Below are 17,644 nucleotides of genomic sequence, written 5' to 3'. Positions count from 1 at the left end.
GACTCTTCACATTCTGAGAAACTCATGAACTTCATTGTTAAGATTGCAACAATCCAATTGGCTACCTGTACTGCTTCTGTTCTTTCCACAAGCCCAAGAGTCCATACTAATTTTTATGCTCACCCCATTTCCTACTTATGGACCTGCAACCTTCTCAAGTTTCTCTCAAATATCCTCTCACACTCGATTTCACCTTTTCCATGAGACGTGCCTCCATCCTTTCAATCTTATTTCGGCTGAGCTGCCAATCAACCAGCTGCCCTCCTTCGTTCCCAAATTAATTGATATTTGTATTAATTACTTTCTGTCCTTTAAATCTGCCATCATTCCCCCGTGCTCAAAAGACAATTATTGGCTCTACTTCTGAGCAGGGCTGGAAATGTGTTGCTGGAAAAGCGCAGCAGGTCAGGCAGCATCCAGGGAACAGGAGAATCGACGTTTCGGGCATAAGCCCTTCTTCAGGAAACTTATGCCCGAAACGTCGATTCTCCTGTTCCCTGGATGCTGCCTGACCTGCTGCGCTTTTCCAGCAACACATTTCCAGCCCTGATCTCCAGCATCTGCAGACCTCACTTTCTCCTCTACCTCTGAGCAAACTGCCTTCCCATATCCAATCTCCAGTGCTTTCCAAAGGTCATGAACATGCTTTCCCTTTCCAAATCCATATCAATTTTTTCCAGAACCTTCTGCTTGAACTTCCCCAATCAGATGTCACTCCCTGCCACAAGATAAAAATGTTCTTTATCAAATCACAAATGATATTCTATATTTCTGATGATGGTATGCTATTCCTTATGACCTGTCTGTGTGGCATTTCACATTTGATCACGACATCTTTCTGCAGCATCTTTCCACTTTCATCCAGTACAATGACCTCTTGTGCCTCCAAGAAGCTATATGCTGGCCTTGATCGAGATCATTAGTTTCTAGTTTTACATCGATGCAACTCTAATTTAGCTCGCCAGTTCTCTGTTATATTAAGTTATCACATTGCTTGTATCTGGTATCCAGTAGTACATGAACATAAAATCCTAGAATTCAAATTATTTGGAAGTGAAAAGCTTATCCACATGCAACTCATTCCCATAGCCACTGACTCCATTCCTCTTCCTAACAACTGTCTGAAACTAAACAACAGGACTGTTTGCAAGCTTCTCATTATTTTTGATCTAAGATAGACTTCAGACCATATAGCCACCCATCACTAATACTGTCAATTTCCACCAGGTACTATTGCCTGCCTCTGTCGCAACCTCAAAACATTTGCTATTATCTATATGCTTGATACCTCTGGATTTGATTAATCCAATACATTGCTGACTGCCCTTCCACATTACTGGTAGGAAAGGGTTTGTATGTGATAATTTGGGACAAAGTTAACAGTGTAACTTTTGTCTAAGTAGAATAATTAAGAAAGCTAGTACAAATTTGTAATGGACAAATTATGTTTAACTGGATTAGGTTTTTTGATGTGATGGTAGAGAAAATTAATAAATGCAGGTGTTGGAGCATACATTGATTTCAAAAAGCATTTGATAAAGTGCAGCAGAAGTCTTCTCAGCACTGTTAAGGACTACAGACTAAAAAGGGGTATTTGCACTATGGATACAATTTTCCTTAACTGATAGGAACAGAATAGTGGTGAATAATTTTCTTCAGACTAGAAGAAATTGAATATTGGGGAATCAAGCTGGTGTTGGAACCACTGCCTTTGCTTAATCTAGATTAATGACCAAGAGGGTGACACGGTGACTCAGTGGTTAGTACTGCAGCCACACAGCACCATGGACTTGGGTTGAATTCCACCCTCAGCAAGTGTGTGGAGTTTGCACTTTTTCCCCATGTCTGCATAGGTTTCCTGTACGTACTCCAGCTTCCTCCAACAGTCCAGAGATGTGTAGCATATGTGGATTAGTCATAGGACATGCAATGTTACAGAGAGCTGGTAGAGAATGTGGGTCTGGGTGGGATGGTCTTCAGAGTGTCAGTGAGGACTCGATAGGTCAAATGGCTTGCTTCCACACTGTAGGGATTCTATGATTCTAGGTGTTAAAATTTTGCTGTGATATAAAACATCATGTATATCAAATAAAACGTAGAAGTATTACAAACTGAGGAGCATTGTGATAAACTTCATAAGGATGTAGGCTGATAGAATTGACTGATACACAACAGGTGAAGATTAATGCAGAAAAGTGGGAAATGGTTCACTTAATAGGAAGAATGATGAGAGTGAGTCTGAAACAAAATATGTGCAAATCATTGAAGCTGGCAAGGAGTGCTGAGAAAGGGGTAAAGTATACAGAATCTCTGCTTTATGAATAGAAACTCGATTACAAAAGGAAAAAAAAGAACCTTCTCAAATACTGTTTAGCTTCAACTGGAGTATTGTTTTGGTGTCCATATTGAGGGCGGCTTAGTGGCTAGCATTGCTGCCTGACAGCGCCAGGGACCCAGGTTCAATTCCATCCTCTGTGTGGAGTTTGCATGTTCTGCCCATGTCTGCATGGGTTTCCTCTAGATGCTCCGGTTTCCTCCCACACTCCATAGATGTGCAGGTTTGTTGAATTGGTCATACTAAATTACACATAATATTCAGGGATGTATAGGTTAGGTGCATTAGTCAGCGGAAATGTAGAGTAATAGGGTAGGGTAATGGGTCTTGGAGGTTTGTTCTTTGGAGGGTCAGTGTGGACATGTTGAGCTAAAATGCCCGTTTCCACACTGTAGGGATTCTATGATTCTGTGATATTTTAAGAATGATCTAAGAAGCATACTTTGCTGATTACTTTTGCATAATACCCTACTGCCTTCAAAGATCATTTAACATGAACAGCCAGACCCCTCTGCCCCCACACACTGTTTATAACTCTACCAGTTAGTTCATGTTATTTTTCCCCTATCTTTTATGCCACAATGGATCATCCCTCACTCTCTATTAGTTTCATCTGCTACCTGTACAACAATTTGGATGAGAATTTAGGAGACATGGTTAGTAAATTTGCAGATGACATCCAAGTTGGTGGTATAGTAGACAATGAAGAAGGTTATCCAAGATTACAAACAAATTATGGTCAGTTGGGTCAATGGGCTGAGGAATGACAGGTAGAGTTTAATTTGGATAAATGCAAGGGTATTGCACTTTGGTAAAACAAACAAGGGCTTGATTTATATAGTTAATGGTAGGGTCCTGCATAATGTTGAAGAACAGAGAGATACATAATTCTTTGAAATTTTCATCACAATGTGGTTAAGAAGGTATTTAACATGCTTGCCTTCATTTCACAGGCCTTTTGAATATAGGAGTTGGGATGTTATGTTGAGGTTTTACAGGGTGTTGGTTAGGCCTTAACAACAGTTACATGATGTTGTTAAACCTGAAAGCATACAGAAAAGATTTACAAGGATGTTGCCAGGACTGGAAGATTTAAGTTATAGGGAGAGGCTGAATAAGCTGGGGATTTTTTTTTCCCTTGGAGCTAGGGAACTTGGAAACAGTTGGAGGCTGAGGGATGACTTTATAGATGTTACTACAATCATGAGAGATTTGAATAAGGTGAATAGTCAAGGTCTTTTTCTTGGAGTAGGGTAGTTCAAAACTAGATGGCAGAGGTTTAAGGCAAGAGGGGAACAATTTAAAAAGGAACTTAGCAGTAACTTTTCCACACAGAGGGTGGTGACTGTATGGAACGTAGTGTATGCCAGAGGAAGTAGTGGAGGTGGGTACAATTACAGCATTTAAAATGTATCTGGATGGGCATATGAATAAGAGGGTTTTACAGGGATATGGGCCAAACGCTGACAAGTGGATCTAGGTCAGATTGGGATGTTTGGTGGCAGGTGGATGAGTTTGACCAAAGGGTCTGATTCCATGGTGTATGACTCTATCTTAAATGTTTCAGTAATATTATTTCTCATTCTTCTAACTCCTAATGCATTTAGGCTCAACCTGCTGAACATTTCAGCATAAGGTATTCCCTTCAGCCCAGGCATGAATAAATCCAAACTGCTTCTAATATAATTATAGAGGAGCCTCGATTATCCGAACAACATGGGCAGGTGCTATTTTGTTCAGATAATTGATTATTTGGATAATCGATTTGACCTTAAACAAGGGAAGTAATACTGATCTAAGGCTGCGCTCTACCGGAGAGTTTGTTTAAATCTGTAATTTTGATGAGTTTGCTGTTAAACAAACTAATCTTTACATTCTGCGAATCGCTGGTTAAACTGAGAAGGACTAAACCCTTACCATCACATAAATATATGAAATCCCAACATTAAACAAGGTCCCAAACAGCTTCTACAATCATAAGAGCATTTGTCAATTTTTATGAACTCAGTATTGCAATAGAAGGACAAAAGCACCGCCTCGCACATGCGTTTACTTTCTCTGCATTTGTTTTCATGAACAGTTCGATAAAGTGACAGGAATAAAGCTCTTACTTTTGCAAAGGGCGATGTAACTAACCCTTATGTAAAAAATATCCAGTCGCTGATTCTTCAGTTGCTTGTGTTTCTTTGTTTTTGCCAGTGTTTTCACATGTTCTTCAGTACAGGTAATCCAAATACACTTACCTCTTTGATGTAACATTTTTGCGGAACCTTGAGATCTTCGGATTATCCGAAATTTGGATAATTGATATTCGGATAATCGAGATTCCTCTGTATATATTTTCTTAGGTATGGAGATCAAAACTGTGCACATTACTTCCGATGCAGTACAACTAAGGCTCTGCATAGATGCAGCGAAAAAGTTTAAAATTCCACTTCCCTTACAACTTTACAATAAGCACCAAGATTCAATTCATCTTCCTAATAAGTTGCAGCACCTGCATACCAAAGTTTTTTTGATTCTTCTACCAGAGTACATATATTCCTCTACCTCTATGTTTGTCAATCTCTTTTTTTCATTTTTTCTATTCTTCTTGCCAAAATGGGCAGGTTTGCCACATTATGCTCTACCTGCAAAATGTTTTGCTGAATCACAACAGTCTGTATAGTTTTTAGACCCCCGTGTTTCCTCTTGACAACTTACTTACCTACCTATTGTTGTAACATCATCAAGTTTAGGTGCTTCACCCATCCATCCTGCCAAATCCCCAAAACTTCTGTAAAAGGGTCCTTTATTTCTTCAACTAGTCTGCCTTCAGTCTCCTTCCTGATTTGAATAGGTTTTACAATAGCTATTTTCTGATGTGCAGAAATCATTCCAAAATCTAGGGATTGAGAATTATGCATTTACTCTGTCTATAGTTGCTACTTCTAAGTCACTAGAATGCAACAATGCCTATGTCCTATGAGTGAATAAAATAAAATGCACGTGATCAAATTCAGAGAGACTATCTGCCTTTACTTCTAATATTTTCCCCAGTACCATCTTCTAATAGTTCCATACCATTCTTTGGATCATGCATTCATCTGTCTAATCATTTTGACCCCACACTAATTTCTTGTGATTTTTAGCTGGTAATCCAGATACTTGTGGTTCTGACTCTCAATTTAGTCAATAGCTGCTCATGATCCCCAAGCAGAACATCTTTTTGAGTCTTACCTACACTGTAGGAATCCCAAGTGGACCACTCCAACTGGATCCTCTCCAGCGAGAGCATGAATTTTCAAATCCTGGCTGTGCAGGAAATACACTCATGTACTTGTACTCTCACCAGCTGCAGAGAGCTATGACTATTCATCCTGGCTATACTGTCGGTCACTACCACTACAGTTTCATTTATTCTCACCATTTAAATGGTTCCCCACATCATGATGCTGTAGTCAAATTGATTTTTCACCTTGCAGCCTGGGTGTCTCATTTATTAAGTTCTAAGAACTTTAAACATTGATAGATGCAAGCATTGAGGCTCCTCTACTTTTGCATTTTTGATCGCCATCTTCTGCCTCATTGACAGTTTCATACTCATGTCATTGACGTAGACTAGATCGTACAATGCTCACCTAAGACAGCCTTTTAGAATAAAGTAGGCAGGTAATTTTCCCCCTCCTTGATATTGCAGTCTAAAGCTTGGCCTCCAGCTCAATAAGCTGAACTAGAGTTTATCACACCACAGATATTTACTGCAGATGTAGTTGTCATGAATCACATGAGCATCCATGGGCTCCCACACTGTACAACTGCAAAACATCAACTGCCTTCATCATTCATATTTATGTTCCAGAACCTTAAAATGGCCCAAGGAGACAACATTGCAGAAATGCCTGTTGATTCCTCCTGATTATGGAAATCTCTGACCATTCCATTTCTGCTCCTTTGTCAATCTGTGCCATGGATTTATGTTGGACTACACCCTGCCAAGGTGTTCATCAGCCTTGCTGGTATTTAGCATTAAAAAAATATTTTTTGAGTGACACAATCCCTGGGGATTCCCCAGTTGCCTACCTCTTGCTACTCTATCTCTCACTACTGTTCGGTAGCCGTGCAGTAAACAAATCTTGGAGTATTCATTTCAGGAAATTCTGAGTCTTACATATGGCACACACTGACTCCAACTGCTCTTGCAGTCAGAAACCAAATCAAATAAAATTCACTCAACTGGTGGCACCTCTAGCCCACATGGCTAGCCAATACACCTCAAGCTTCTTGAAATTACCATATGTCACAAAAGTTCGAGATTACAAGTCGCAATTTCCTTAAAAGAGAAGTCCTTTAGATCTACTTTTTTACCATTATTTATCTGTAATTTACTGTTACCCTTTGTTCAACAGCCATTACATCCTTCTTTCACACTGCGTTAAATTGTTCTTCTCACCAGATACCTCTTGCCATTTTGTCCAGTGAGTTGCTTTACTTATCAAATGCTTTAAATTCTGTGTATAAGTATCATATTTAACCCAGTTTTTTAGAAGAGATGCAATTAGTCTGTAAATTTGTTTTGAGCAACGAAATCTGCATCTTAGTTCACGGGGGGAAAACATCATATTCTGTCAGAAGTAATAGTATATATGACTGCTGTTTCCTTATCCAATTCAGCCCATAAAAATGAGGAATGAAACAAAGGACCTTCGACTATTCTGTGCAGAAGATGAGCAGAGCAGAACATGTTGGATGACAGCCTTTCGGCTCCTCAAGGTATTCTTTTGTAGCTGTAAATATAAATAATTTATTTCCGTATCCTTATCAAAATGTTTTGTTTCTTCTAAATGATTTCTACTTTACTAGTCTTCTGTTGTGCTAATGACATCACAAAATTTGATTGTATCTTGCAATTTTTGACATTTTTCTTTGTGGCTTAAAATTGATATCTCCCAAAAAAAATGATGTAGAATTAACCTGCAGCCATTGCTTCTGGTGCAGGCTGCACAACTATTTTCACTGCCTGCTAATTAATATGATTATAGTAGCAGAATGTAACTTGTGCTAATTACAATTTTGAGCGGCTAATTGCTCTAAACAGGGGACCCCAAGTCATGAGAGGCTAGTATCAGTTAAAACCAACCTGTACCACCAAGTGCACAGTGGCTCAAGCAAGTCTAGGAAGTTATTCTAACAGCGATTCTGAACTGGTAAGGGCAGAAGAATGACAGTAGTTGAAAGGAAGCAGGCTCCAAGATTTTCCATCACTGCACTTGGTAGCCTTGGTCAAGAAGGGGCTGAGAAAAGCAGCAACTGTACCTAGTCTATGGGCAGTAAGAGAGCCTCTGGACAAACTCTGTATCATCCAGGCATGATGACCAATGCGAGAATTTGCATTCTAATGTCCCAGATGCAATGTCATACAAAGTTCCGTGCCCTTACATCAGTGGACAAGATCAGTCAATCTATCTTCAAATGCCAGATTCCAACATGGGTGTTACTAGCCTCAGGGCTCATGCCTTGCATTAAAAGTTTCACAGAGAAGACAATGGTCCAGTGATATTATCATTAGTCTAGTAATACAGAAACTCAGCTCTTGTTCTGGGAACCTGGGTTCAAATCCTGCCATGGCAGTGGTGGAATTTGAATTCAATAAAAATCATCTGGAATTAAGAATCTACTGATGACCGTGAAACCATTGTCAATTGTTGGAAAAATCTGGTTCACTAATGTCCTTCAGGGAACAAAATTTGCCATCCTCATCTGGTCTGGCCTACAAATAACTGCACACGCCAAGCAATGTGAGTGACTCTCAATTGTCCTCTGAATTGGCATAGACAGCCACTCAGTTATATCAACTGCGACAAAGTCTCGAAGAAACAACAAAGGATGGCAAGGGGACAAAAATGTACTCTGGGTGCTAGAATGCAATGTCCACCACCAAGAGTGGCTTGGCAGCAGTACTGCTGATTGAGCTGGTCAGAGCCTAAACGATGGAGAGGAATTTCTTAAGTGTGTACAAGACAATTTTCTGATTCAGTATGTGGATGTACCTACTAGAGAAAGTGCAAAACTTGACCTACTCTTGGGAAGTAAGGCAGGGCGGGTAACGGAGGTGTCAGTGGGGGAGCACTTTGGGGCCAGCGACCATAATTCTATTTGTTTTAAAATAGTGATGGAAAAGGATAGACCAGATCTAAAAGTTGAAGTCCTAAATTGGAGAAAGGTCAATTTTGACGGTATTAGGCAAGAACTTTCGAAAGCTGATTGGAGGCAGATGTTCGCAGGTAAAGGGACGGCTGGAAAATGGGAAGCCTTCAGAAATGAGATAACCAGAATCCAGAGAAAGTATATTCCTGTCAGGGTGAAAGGGAAGGCTGGTAGGTATAGGGAATGCTGGATGACTAAAGAAATTGACGGTTTGGTTAAGAAAAAGAAGGAAGCATATGTCAGGTATAGAGAGGATAGATCGAGTGAATCCTTAGAAGAGTATAAAGAAAGTAGGAGTATACTTAAGAGGGAAATCAGGAGGGCAAAACGGGGACATGAGATAGCTTTGGCAAATAGAATTAAGGAGAATCCAAAGGGTTTTTACAAATATATTAAGGACAAAAGGGTAACTAGGGAGAGAATAGGGCCCCTCAAAGATCAGCAAGGCGGCCTTTGTGTGGAGCCACAGAAAATGGGGGAGATACTAAATGATTATTTTGCATCAGTATTTACTGTGGAAAAGGATATGGAAGATATAGACTGTAGGGAAATAGATGGTGACATCCTGCAAAATGTCCAGATTACAGAGGAGGAAGTGCTGGATGTCTTGAAACAGTTAAAAGTGGATAAATCCCCAGGACCTGATCAGGTGTACCTAAGAACTCTGTAGGAAGCTAGAGAAGTGATTGCTGGGCCTCTTGCTGAGATATTTGTATCATCAATAGTCACAGGTGAGGAGCTGGAAGACTGGAGGTTGGCAAATGTGGTGCCACTGTTTAAGAAGGGCGGTAAAGACAAGCCAGGGAACTATAGACTGGTGAGCCTGACCTTGGTGGTGGGCAAGTTGTTGGAGGGAATCCTGAGGGACAGAATGTACATGTATTGGGAAAGGCAAGGACTGATTAGGGATAGTCAACATGGCTTTGTGCGTGAGAAATCATGTCTCACAAACTTGATTGAGTTTTTTGAAGAAGTAACAAAGAAGATTGATGAGGGCAGAGCAGTAGATGTGATCTATATGGACTTCGGTAAGGTGTTCAACAAGGTTCGCCATGGGAGACTGATTAGCAAGGTTAGATCTCATGGAATACAGGGAGAACTAGCCATTTGGATACAGAACTGGCTCAAAGGTAGAAGACAGAGGATGGTGGTGGAGGATTGTTTTTCAGACTGGAGGCCTGTGACCAGTGGAGTGCTACAAGGATCGGTGCTGGGCCCTCTACTTTTTGTCATTTGCATAAATGATTTGGATGCAAGCATAAGAGGTACAGTTAGTAATTTTGCAGATGACACCAAAATTGGAGGTGTAGTGGACAGCGAAGAAGGTTACCTCAGATTACAACAGGATCTTGACCGGATGGGCCAATGAGCTGAGGAGCGGCAGATGGAGTTTAATTCAGATAAATGTGAAGTGCTGCATTTTGGGAAAGCAAATCTTACCATTAAGTGTATAAGTCCTGCTCAGGTCCTAGGGAGTGTTGCTGAACAAAGAGACCTTAGAGTGCAGGTTCATTGCTCCTTGAAAGTGGAGTCACAGGTAGATAGGATAATGAAGGTGTTTGGTATGCTTTCCTTTATTGGTCAGAGTATTGAATACAGGAGTTGGGAGAAAGTGAGGACGATGCTGGAGATCAGAGCTGCAAATGTGCAGCTGGAAAAGCGCAGCAGGTCAGGCAGCATCCAAGGAGCAGGAGAATCGACGTTTTGGGCCTGAGCCCTTCTTCCGGAATTGCTGAAGAAGGGCTCAGACCCGAAACGTCGATTCTCCTGCTCCTTGGATGCTGCCTGACCTGCTGTGCTTTTCCAGTAACACATTTCCATTACAGGAGTTGGGAGGTCATGTTGCGGCTGTACAGGACATTGGTTAGGCCAGTGTTGGAATATTGCGCGCAATTCTGGTCTCCTTCCTTTCGGAAAGATGTTGTGAAACTTGAAAGGGTTCAGAAAAGATTTACAAGGATGTTGCCAGGGTTGGAGGAACTGAGCTACAGAGAGAGGCTGAGCAGGCTGGGGCTGTTTTCCCTGGAGCATCGGAGGCTGAGGGGTGACCTTATCGAGGTTTACAAAATTATGAGGGGCATGGATAGGATAAATAGACAAAGTCTTTTCCCTGGGGTTAGTGAGACAAGAACTAGTGGGCATAGGTTTAGGGTGAGAGGGGAAAGATATAAAAGAGACTTAAGGGGCAACTTTTTCACGCAGGGGGTGGTACGTGTATGGGATGAGCTGCCAGAGGATGTGGTGGAGGCTGGTACAATTGCAACATTTACGAGGCATTTGGATGGGTATATGAATAAGAAGGGTTAGGAGGGATCTGGGCCGGGTGTTGGCAGGTGGAATTAGATTTGGGTTGGGATGTCTGTTCGGCATGGACGGGTTGGACCGAAGGGTCTGTTTCCATGCTGTACATCTCTATGACTATGACAAAGCTGCTTGACTGGGTCTGCAGCAGATGGTGAGGGAACAATATACTTGACCTCATCCTTACCAGTCTCCTTGTATGCCTGATTCTATTTAAGCACCATATGATCTGCATGTCCTTGTATGCTATGATCCGCCTATACTGCTCACAAAATACAACTTTTTACTGTACTTACGTACATGTGACTGCAATAAATGAAATCAAATGCTGGCTGCAGATGCCTGACTGTATCAGTAAGAGTGACCACCCCACAGTCCTCGTGACGACGAAGTCCTGACTTCACGTTGAGAATAAGTTCTATCATGTTGTTTGGCATGATCACCATGTGAAATAGGATAGACTTCAAGCAGATCTTGCAACTCAATACTGGGCATCAAAGAAGTGCTGTGAGCCTTCAGCAGCAGCAGAATTGTACTCCAGCGCAATCTGCAACTTCATTGCCTGGCATAAACCCCATTTAAGCCAGTTCAATAAAGAGTGCAGAAGGGCATGACAGGAGCAGAACGGCTCACCTGGAAATATGGTGTCAACCTGGTGAAGCTACCCAATGAGCATACTTGGACGCCAAACAGCATAAGCAGCAAGTAATGGACAGAGCTAAGCAATCCCACAACCAATGGATCAGATTTAAGCTCTACAATCCTGCCACATCCAGTTGTGAATGGTGATATGGACAATTAAACAACTTACTGAAGGCAGAGGTTCCACAAATATCCACATCCTGAATGATGAAAGGGCCCAGTACATCAGTGTAAAAGATAAGACTGAAGCACTCACCGCAATCTTCAGCCACAAGTGTTGAGCAGATGATTCATCTCAGCCTTCACCAGTGTTCCCAAAAGTTACAGATGCCTGTCTTCAGCCAATTCAATTCAGTCCATATGATTTCAAGAAACCATTGGCGACGACAGATACTGCAAGGGTTATGGGCCCTGACAACATTCCAGCAAAAGTACTGAAGATTTGTGCTCCCCATCCTCAATTTTGAAAGGGTCCAGCACATCAATGCAAAAGATAAGGCTGAAGGGGAACTTATTCTCTCCTAGCCAAGCCCTTCTAGTATAGTTACAACACTGGCATCAACCTAATAATGTGGAAGGTTTCCCAGGGATGCTTTATACCACCCCAGCATTCTACACCCGATCATGAGTAAAGCTATGGAACATGTCATCAATAGTGTTATCAATTAACACCTGCTCACCAATAACCTGTTCAATTGTGCCCAATTTGGGTTCCACCAGTACCACTCAGCTCCTGACCTAATTATAGCCTTGGTTCAAACATGGACAAAATTGCTGAATTCTAGAGGTGAGGTGAGAGTGACACCAAGCTGCATTTGATCAAGTGTGGGCATCAGGGACTCCGAGCAAAACTGGACTCAGTAGGTATTGGGGACAAAATCTCTGCTGGTTGGAGTCATACCTGACACATAAGATGCTTGTAGTTCTTGGAGGTCAGTTATCTCCGCTCCAGGGCGCCTGTGCAGGAGTTCCTCAGAGAAGTGTCCTTGGCCCAACTATCTACAACTGCTTCATCAATGACATTCCCTCCATCATATGGTCAGAAGTAGGGATATTCCCAGATGATTGCACAATGTTCAGTACCATTCATAACTCTTCAGATACTTAAGCAGCCATGTTCAAATGCCACAAGATCTGGATAATATCAAGTGACAATTAACATTTGCGCCACAAATGCCAGGCTATGACTATCACCAATAAAAGATCCTCTAACCTTCAGCCCTTGATTCAATGGTATTACAGTTACTGAACTCCCCCACTATCAACACCTTTGGGCTTACCCAACTCAACTGGATTCACTACAAGAGCAGGTCAGAGGCTTGGAACACTGCAGCATGTAATTCCCGTTCTGACTCCCCAATGCCTGTCCATCATCTGCAAGGCACAGGTCAGGAGTGTGCTGGAATACTCCTCACTTGCTTGGATGAGTACAGCTCCAAAAACACTCAAGAAGCTTGATACCATCCAGGACAAAGCAGCTTGCTTGATTGGCAGTGCATCTACAAGCATCTATTCCCTCCATCACCAGTGCTCAGCAACAGTGTTTACTATCTGCAAAATGCATAGCAGAACATCACCTTTGATCCTCAGACAGTACCTGCCAAACCTGTGACCACCTTTCATCTAGAAGGACAAGGGCCGCAGATACATGAGAACGCTACCACCTTCAAGTTCCCCTCCAAGCTACTCACCATGTAACTTGGAAATATCTTGGCATTCTTTCACTGTCACTGAGTTAACATCATGGACTGCCCTGTCTAATTGCATTGTGGGTCAACCCACAGCAGGTGGACTGCAGCAGTTCAAGAAGGCACGTCACCACCACCTTCTCTCGGGCAACAAGGAACGGGCAAGAGAAGCTGGCCAGCTAGCGATGCCCACATCCCAAAATAAATAAGAAAAAAAAACCACACCCATTCTATCACGTGTAATTTACAACCTGGGCACACTGACAACTGTTCAACCAAACCAGCTGCATTAGCTGTCAAGTTTCAACACAGTTAATAAACCACTTTCCTGTCTTGCAATGAGAAATAGAATTGCTCAACCTGCAATCAACAGGCAGAGCTGTATGTTCTTAGTTTCATTTGAGTGACTCTGGTTAAGGCAGTGGCTGGGCACAGGGCTGAAACCAGAGAAGTTTTCATGCACCTCTTGCTTCCACCCACAGCAGTCCCCTCCTGACCGTTCCATTTTTTAACCATTGTACTTTCCCACTTTAGTATCTCAAAAACTATATTGTAACTGAAACCACTTGATATATCAGTGTTTCAGTGATAGCTAAAGTTAAGATTTCAGTCATGCAAAGTCAGCTTTCTATATTGCGTGCTAAAACTCCATTGTGCCATATAAGCACAGACTACCGTCACAAGTACCAATGTTCAGAGGAGCATCAGAGATGTCACACTATCCCAGTAGTCTCACCAACAAGAACTCTATTCCAGAGGGATAACATTAGCACAACGGAGGACAGATCTGTTGCCCTTTCTAGCATTCATATCCTTACCACTGTCACTCTGCCCAGAGCTTTGCTGTTATCTGTCGACTAGCTGTTGTGTCTATTGCCAAGTCTGGTCTTGGACCATCTAGGTACAGAGTTACTTGAAATATCTACAAAGACCATATTCAGTTTCCTCAACTAAAAGTCTTTCATTAGCCATGTTTAAGTCACCAGGCTAATACCGCACAGGAGTACCAAATTAGGTACAAGGAGAACTGCCGCAAAGGATATGTACAAAGGTGATAAATTAGCATTTGTGGACATTGTGGCATTATTTGTTTTGGTATATTTATGTTGGGTTTTTTATTTTTGAATTGTGGCTAAGCCGATAGTCAAATGGGCAGTTAGAGGAAAGGTATGACCTGGGATAATGAGGGATTGGGATTGTGTTCACTGGAATCAGAGTTGGATGAGTTATTTACATAAGATAAGGCTTGGGACTATTGATGAACACAGTTCTTATGTTGTATACACTCGTATCAAATTGGATGAGATGTTCAAGGATAACCCAGATAAAATTTGGCTTTCTAGGTTGATTCCTCCTTTCGTCTTCATTCTCATCAGCTGCTGGCCAGTTAGCTGGTGGCAAGGGCTGCATCCTTATGATGAAGTTGTGTATTGTATAGTAGACCATTTGGTCCCATTCTTTTGCATAGTGCATGGCTTTCACAATAATCAGGTACATGGAGTAGTAAGTGGATAAACCTAGTTGCCATGCCCCGAATTTGGCATGGTAACTCATTTGCAAATAGCACAATGGATTGTGCACAATCAAAGCATTGGGATGTCTGCCAGGTTACCAAAGTTGACCTGGATACTTTGGTGTGCATGGTTGTACACTGAATGGATGTTGAGGCAATGAATTCCTTACTGGTGGTGGTGTATTTTGATTGATGCAAGGCGTTCACAAAAGGATGTGCCGACAGTTGATGCATAAAATCATCTGGGGAACTCTAAAAGTCAAGTGAAACCATTTACGTACTCTATTACATAAATAGAGTGCTGGAGAAACTCAACAGGTCTGGCAGCGTCCGGAGAGAAAATCAGAATTAAAGTATTGAGTCTGGTGACCCTTCATCAGCTGTTGTTCCCTGACAAAATAAGCATGAAATGCAATCTACCGTCTTTGAATACAGAGCATTGCTAACTTTTCTTTTGCAAGCCGTGTGACAAACCGTGAGTTGTTGCCATTTCTTTGCTACAGAAAGTTGCATATTTCAGTGAAGACATCCCATCTGAAATACAGATGTTTCAAGCACACTTACTTACTGAAATTCAGAAAATTCTTCAATTTTTTTTTGGATGGATACAGCCTGCTTTTGAGAATCCAAGTCACCATCCTCTTCCCCGTCAGTAGCAGTTGGTGTTGCTCTCCCTGTACTCTGGTCATTCTCCCAGTCCTTCGGTATTCAAGAAGTTCTGCCTTCCACTGCACCCATGTCTGACAGCAGCTAAGTTAGCCAGAATTTAGGATCAAGTCCTTCAGCATTGTGACATCACACTGTTAACATTACTTTAAAGAACTTTTGCAAGTGTCACATACTTTCATGATCTCACCAACAGTCTGCTGAGATTGAGAAGTAACTGTTCTATATATAGTTAATGATCCATTTAGACAGCAGTGGTGGGGATCTTCCTTGCTATTTAATCACTTATGCATGATGAAGGGAATCATTAGCTTGAGCTTCAAAATGTTAATACTGACATCAAAACAGCATTGCATGCTGATTGACATCATGATCTGCGTGCCTCCATTTGGCATGTGCACGAATGCAAGTAGCAATATACAATCTGGTGGGATTCACAATACAGGTATAAACATGCATTTGAATCTCTAAGAATTGCACACCTAAATTTAATTAAATCTCTTCATTAGAAAATAGATATGGAGTCACCATGTAATCCCGACTTTCTCTTTGTAAAATTTATCATTGCTGTTTAAAGTTACAGTTTGTTTTTTTTCTGTAGTATGGCATCCTGTTGTACCAGAACTATCGGATTCCTCAACAAAGAAAAACATTACTATCCCATTTCTCTACACCCGTGGTAGGTCGTCTTCTTTCATTAAAACATTTTGATTCTCTTCTGTCCTCTCCTGAATTTTTAATCTTTTTCACTGAAGTGCATTTTTGAAAGTTTCAATGTACTTGCTTTTGTCAGTGAATCATGTACATCACAAATGTTATTTTGTTTCTATCATCCTTTTTAGAGAAGCATATCTGAAAATTCTTTGGTAGCTATGGACTTCTCTGGACACACGGGTCGGGTCATTGAAAATCCTGCAGAGGCCCAAAATGCAGCCATGGAAGAAGGTCATACATGGAGGGTAAAGACATTTCTTAACCCTTTTTCTAGTCCTTTACGGCAGAAAACATTGTAATGAATACTGGAGAAAAAGGAGAGTGGACTGACAGGAGGTTGAAATAAGATAGCACTTGTTTGGTTGGGGTAGGAAGTTTGTAGGGCTGAATAGGTTAAAGAAGAATTTAGATCTTACAGAGTAATTACTTAAATTTCAAACTTTGTGCTGAGTTCGCTGTCAGTCATTGAATATTGGGATAAGATGCAGAAAGTAAAGTTTTTGATATGTTGAGGTTTGTGGAAACCAAGCAATGGGAAACCAATTAAAGCAGATTAGATTAGATTACATTACATTACAGTGTGGAAACAGACCCTTCGGCCCAACAAGTCCACACCGACCCACCGAAGCGCAACCCACCCATACCCCTACATTTACCTCTTACCTAACACTACGGACAATTTAGCATGGCCAGTTCACCTGACCTGCACATCTTTGGACTGTGGGAGGAAACCGGAGCACCCGGAGGAAACCCACGCAGACACTGGGAGAACGTGCAAACTCCACACAGTCAGTCACCTGAGGCGGGAATTGAACCCAGGTCTCTGGCACTGTGAGGCAGCAGTGCTAACCACTGTGCCACCGTGCCGCCCACAATGGAATAATAAAGGAGGTGACAAGGGCTTGAACAAAAGTTGAATGGAAAAACGACTGATGTCAGGGAGTGCTGTTGATGTGTTCGCATGATGGAGATAATACAGCTGAAACTGGTGGTTTTGAATACAATGAAACAGTTCAGACAAATGTAATTCAGCCTGAAATAATGATTGGGAAGGATACAAAGTCAGAGGCATGAGTGCAGAGTTTCTCATTGTATGAAAGCTTTCGGAAGATCCAAAATGGAGGATGGGTGTAAGAGCTGCTGCTTTTGTGAGATATTTTAGATTTTGGAGGTAATTTCCTAGAATGCCAGGAGCTGCAATTACTGTTTTATATGTTGTTGCATTGTTTTGGAACCTTGACGGATAAAGATCAAACAACGGCAACTTTGAAAGGCGGAAGACAGCCAAAAGGCAGTGAGAACACAGTCAGTGAGGGCGAAAGAGAGAAAGAAACCTACACTGCTAACTGACACAGCAGTGAATCTGCACAGTTAGTACTTTTGCTGTTTGAGTTCATGTATCTGTGGACATTAGAGTGCATCCAGGAAAAATTAACCAACAGTAAAATTCACAGCTGACCTTGGACGAACCTCTGTGGGAGAGCTCATAGCACAGGAGCAGATAAGTGCATAGCTTTTAAGTGTGACCTTGCTGTAAATCTACAATAGTGAGTATAGTGAGTTGATCCTTGATTATATGTTTTATTGAAATCTGTCTCT

The 17,644-nt window shown here is 41.6% G+C and overlaps 1 protein-coding gene across 8 annotated transcripts in view; it reads left to right on the top strand.

The window, feature by feature from the left end:
• grb10b (growth factor receptor-bound protein 10b) overlaps positions 1 to 17,644 on the top strand; it is a 208,759-nt gene that overhangs the window by 167,706 nt on the left and 23,409 nt on the right. For all 8 annotated transcript variants that reach the window (XM_087987203.1, XM_087987201.1, XM_087987204.1 and 5 more), the window contains 3 exons: positions 6,989 to 7,087; positions 15,933 to 16,010; positions 16,174 to 16,290. In XM_087987203.1, coding sequence (XP_087843329.1) covers positions 6,989 to 7,087; positions 15,933 to 16,010; positions 16,174 to 16,290 — 294 coding nt within the window. The remainder of the gene's footprint in view (positions 1 to 6,988; positions 7,088 to 15,932; positions 16,011 to 16,173; positions 16,291 to 17,644) is intronic.

This window comes from Chiloscyllium plagiosum, unplaced genomic scaffold, assembly GCF_037043375.1.
Source record: "Chiloscyllium plagiosum isolate Xiang-an unplaced genomic scaffold, Cpla_swu_hap1 HiC_scaffold_5, whole genome shotgun sequence".
NCBI lineage: Eukaryota > Metazoa > Chordata > Chondrichthyes > Orectolobiformes > Hemiscylliidae > Chiloscyllium > Chiloscyllium plagiosum.
This window is presented reverse-complemented; position numbering and strand designations above follow the sequence as displayed.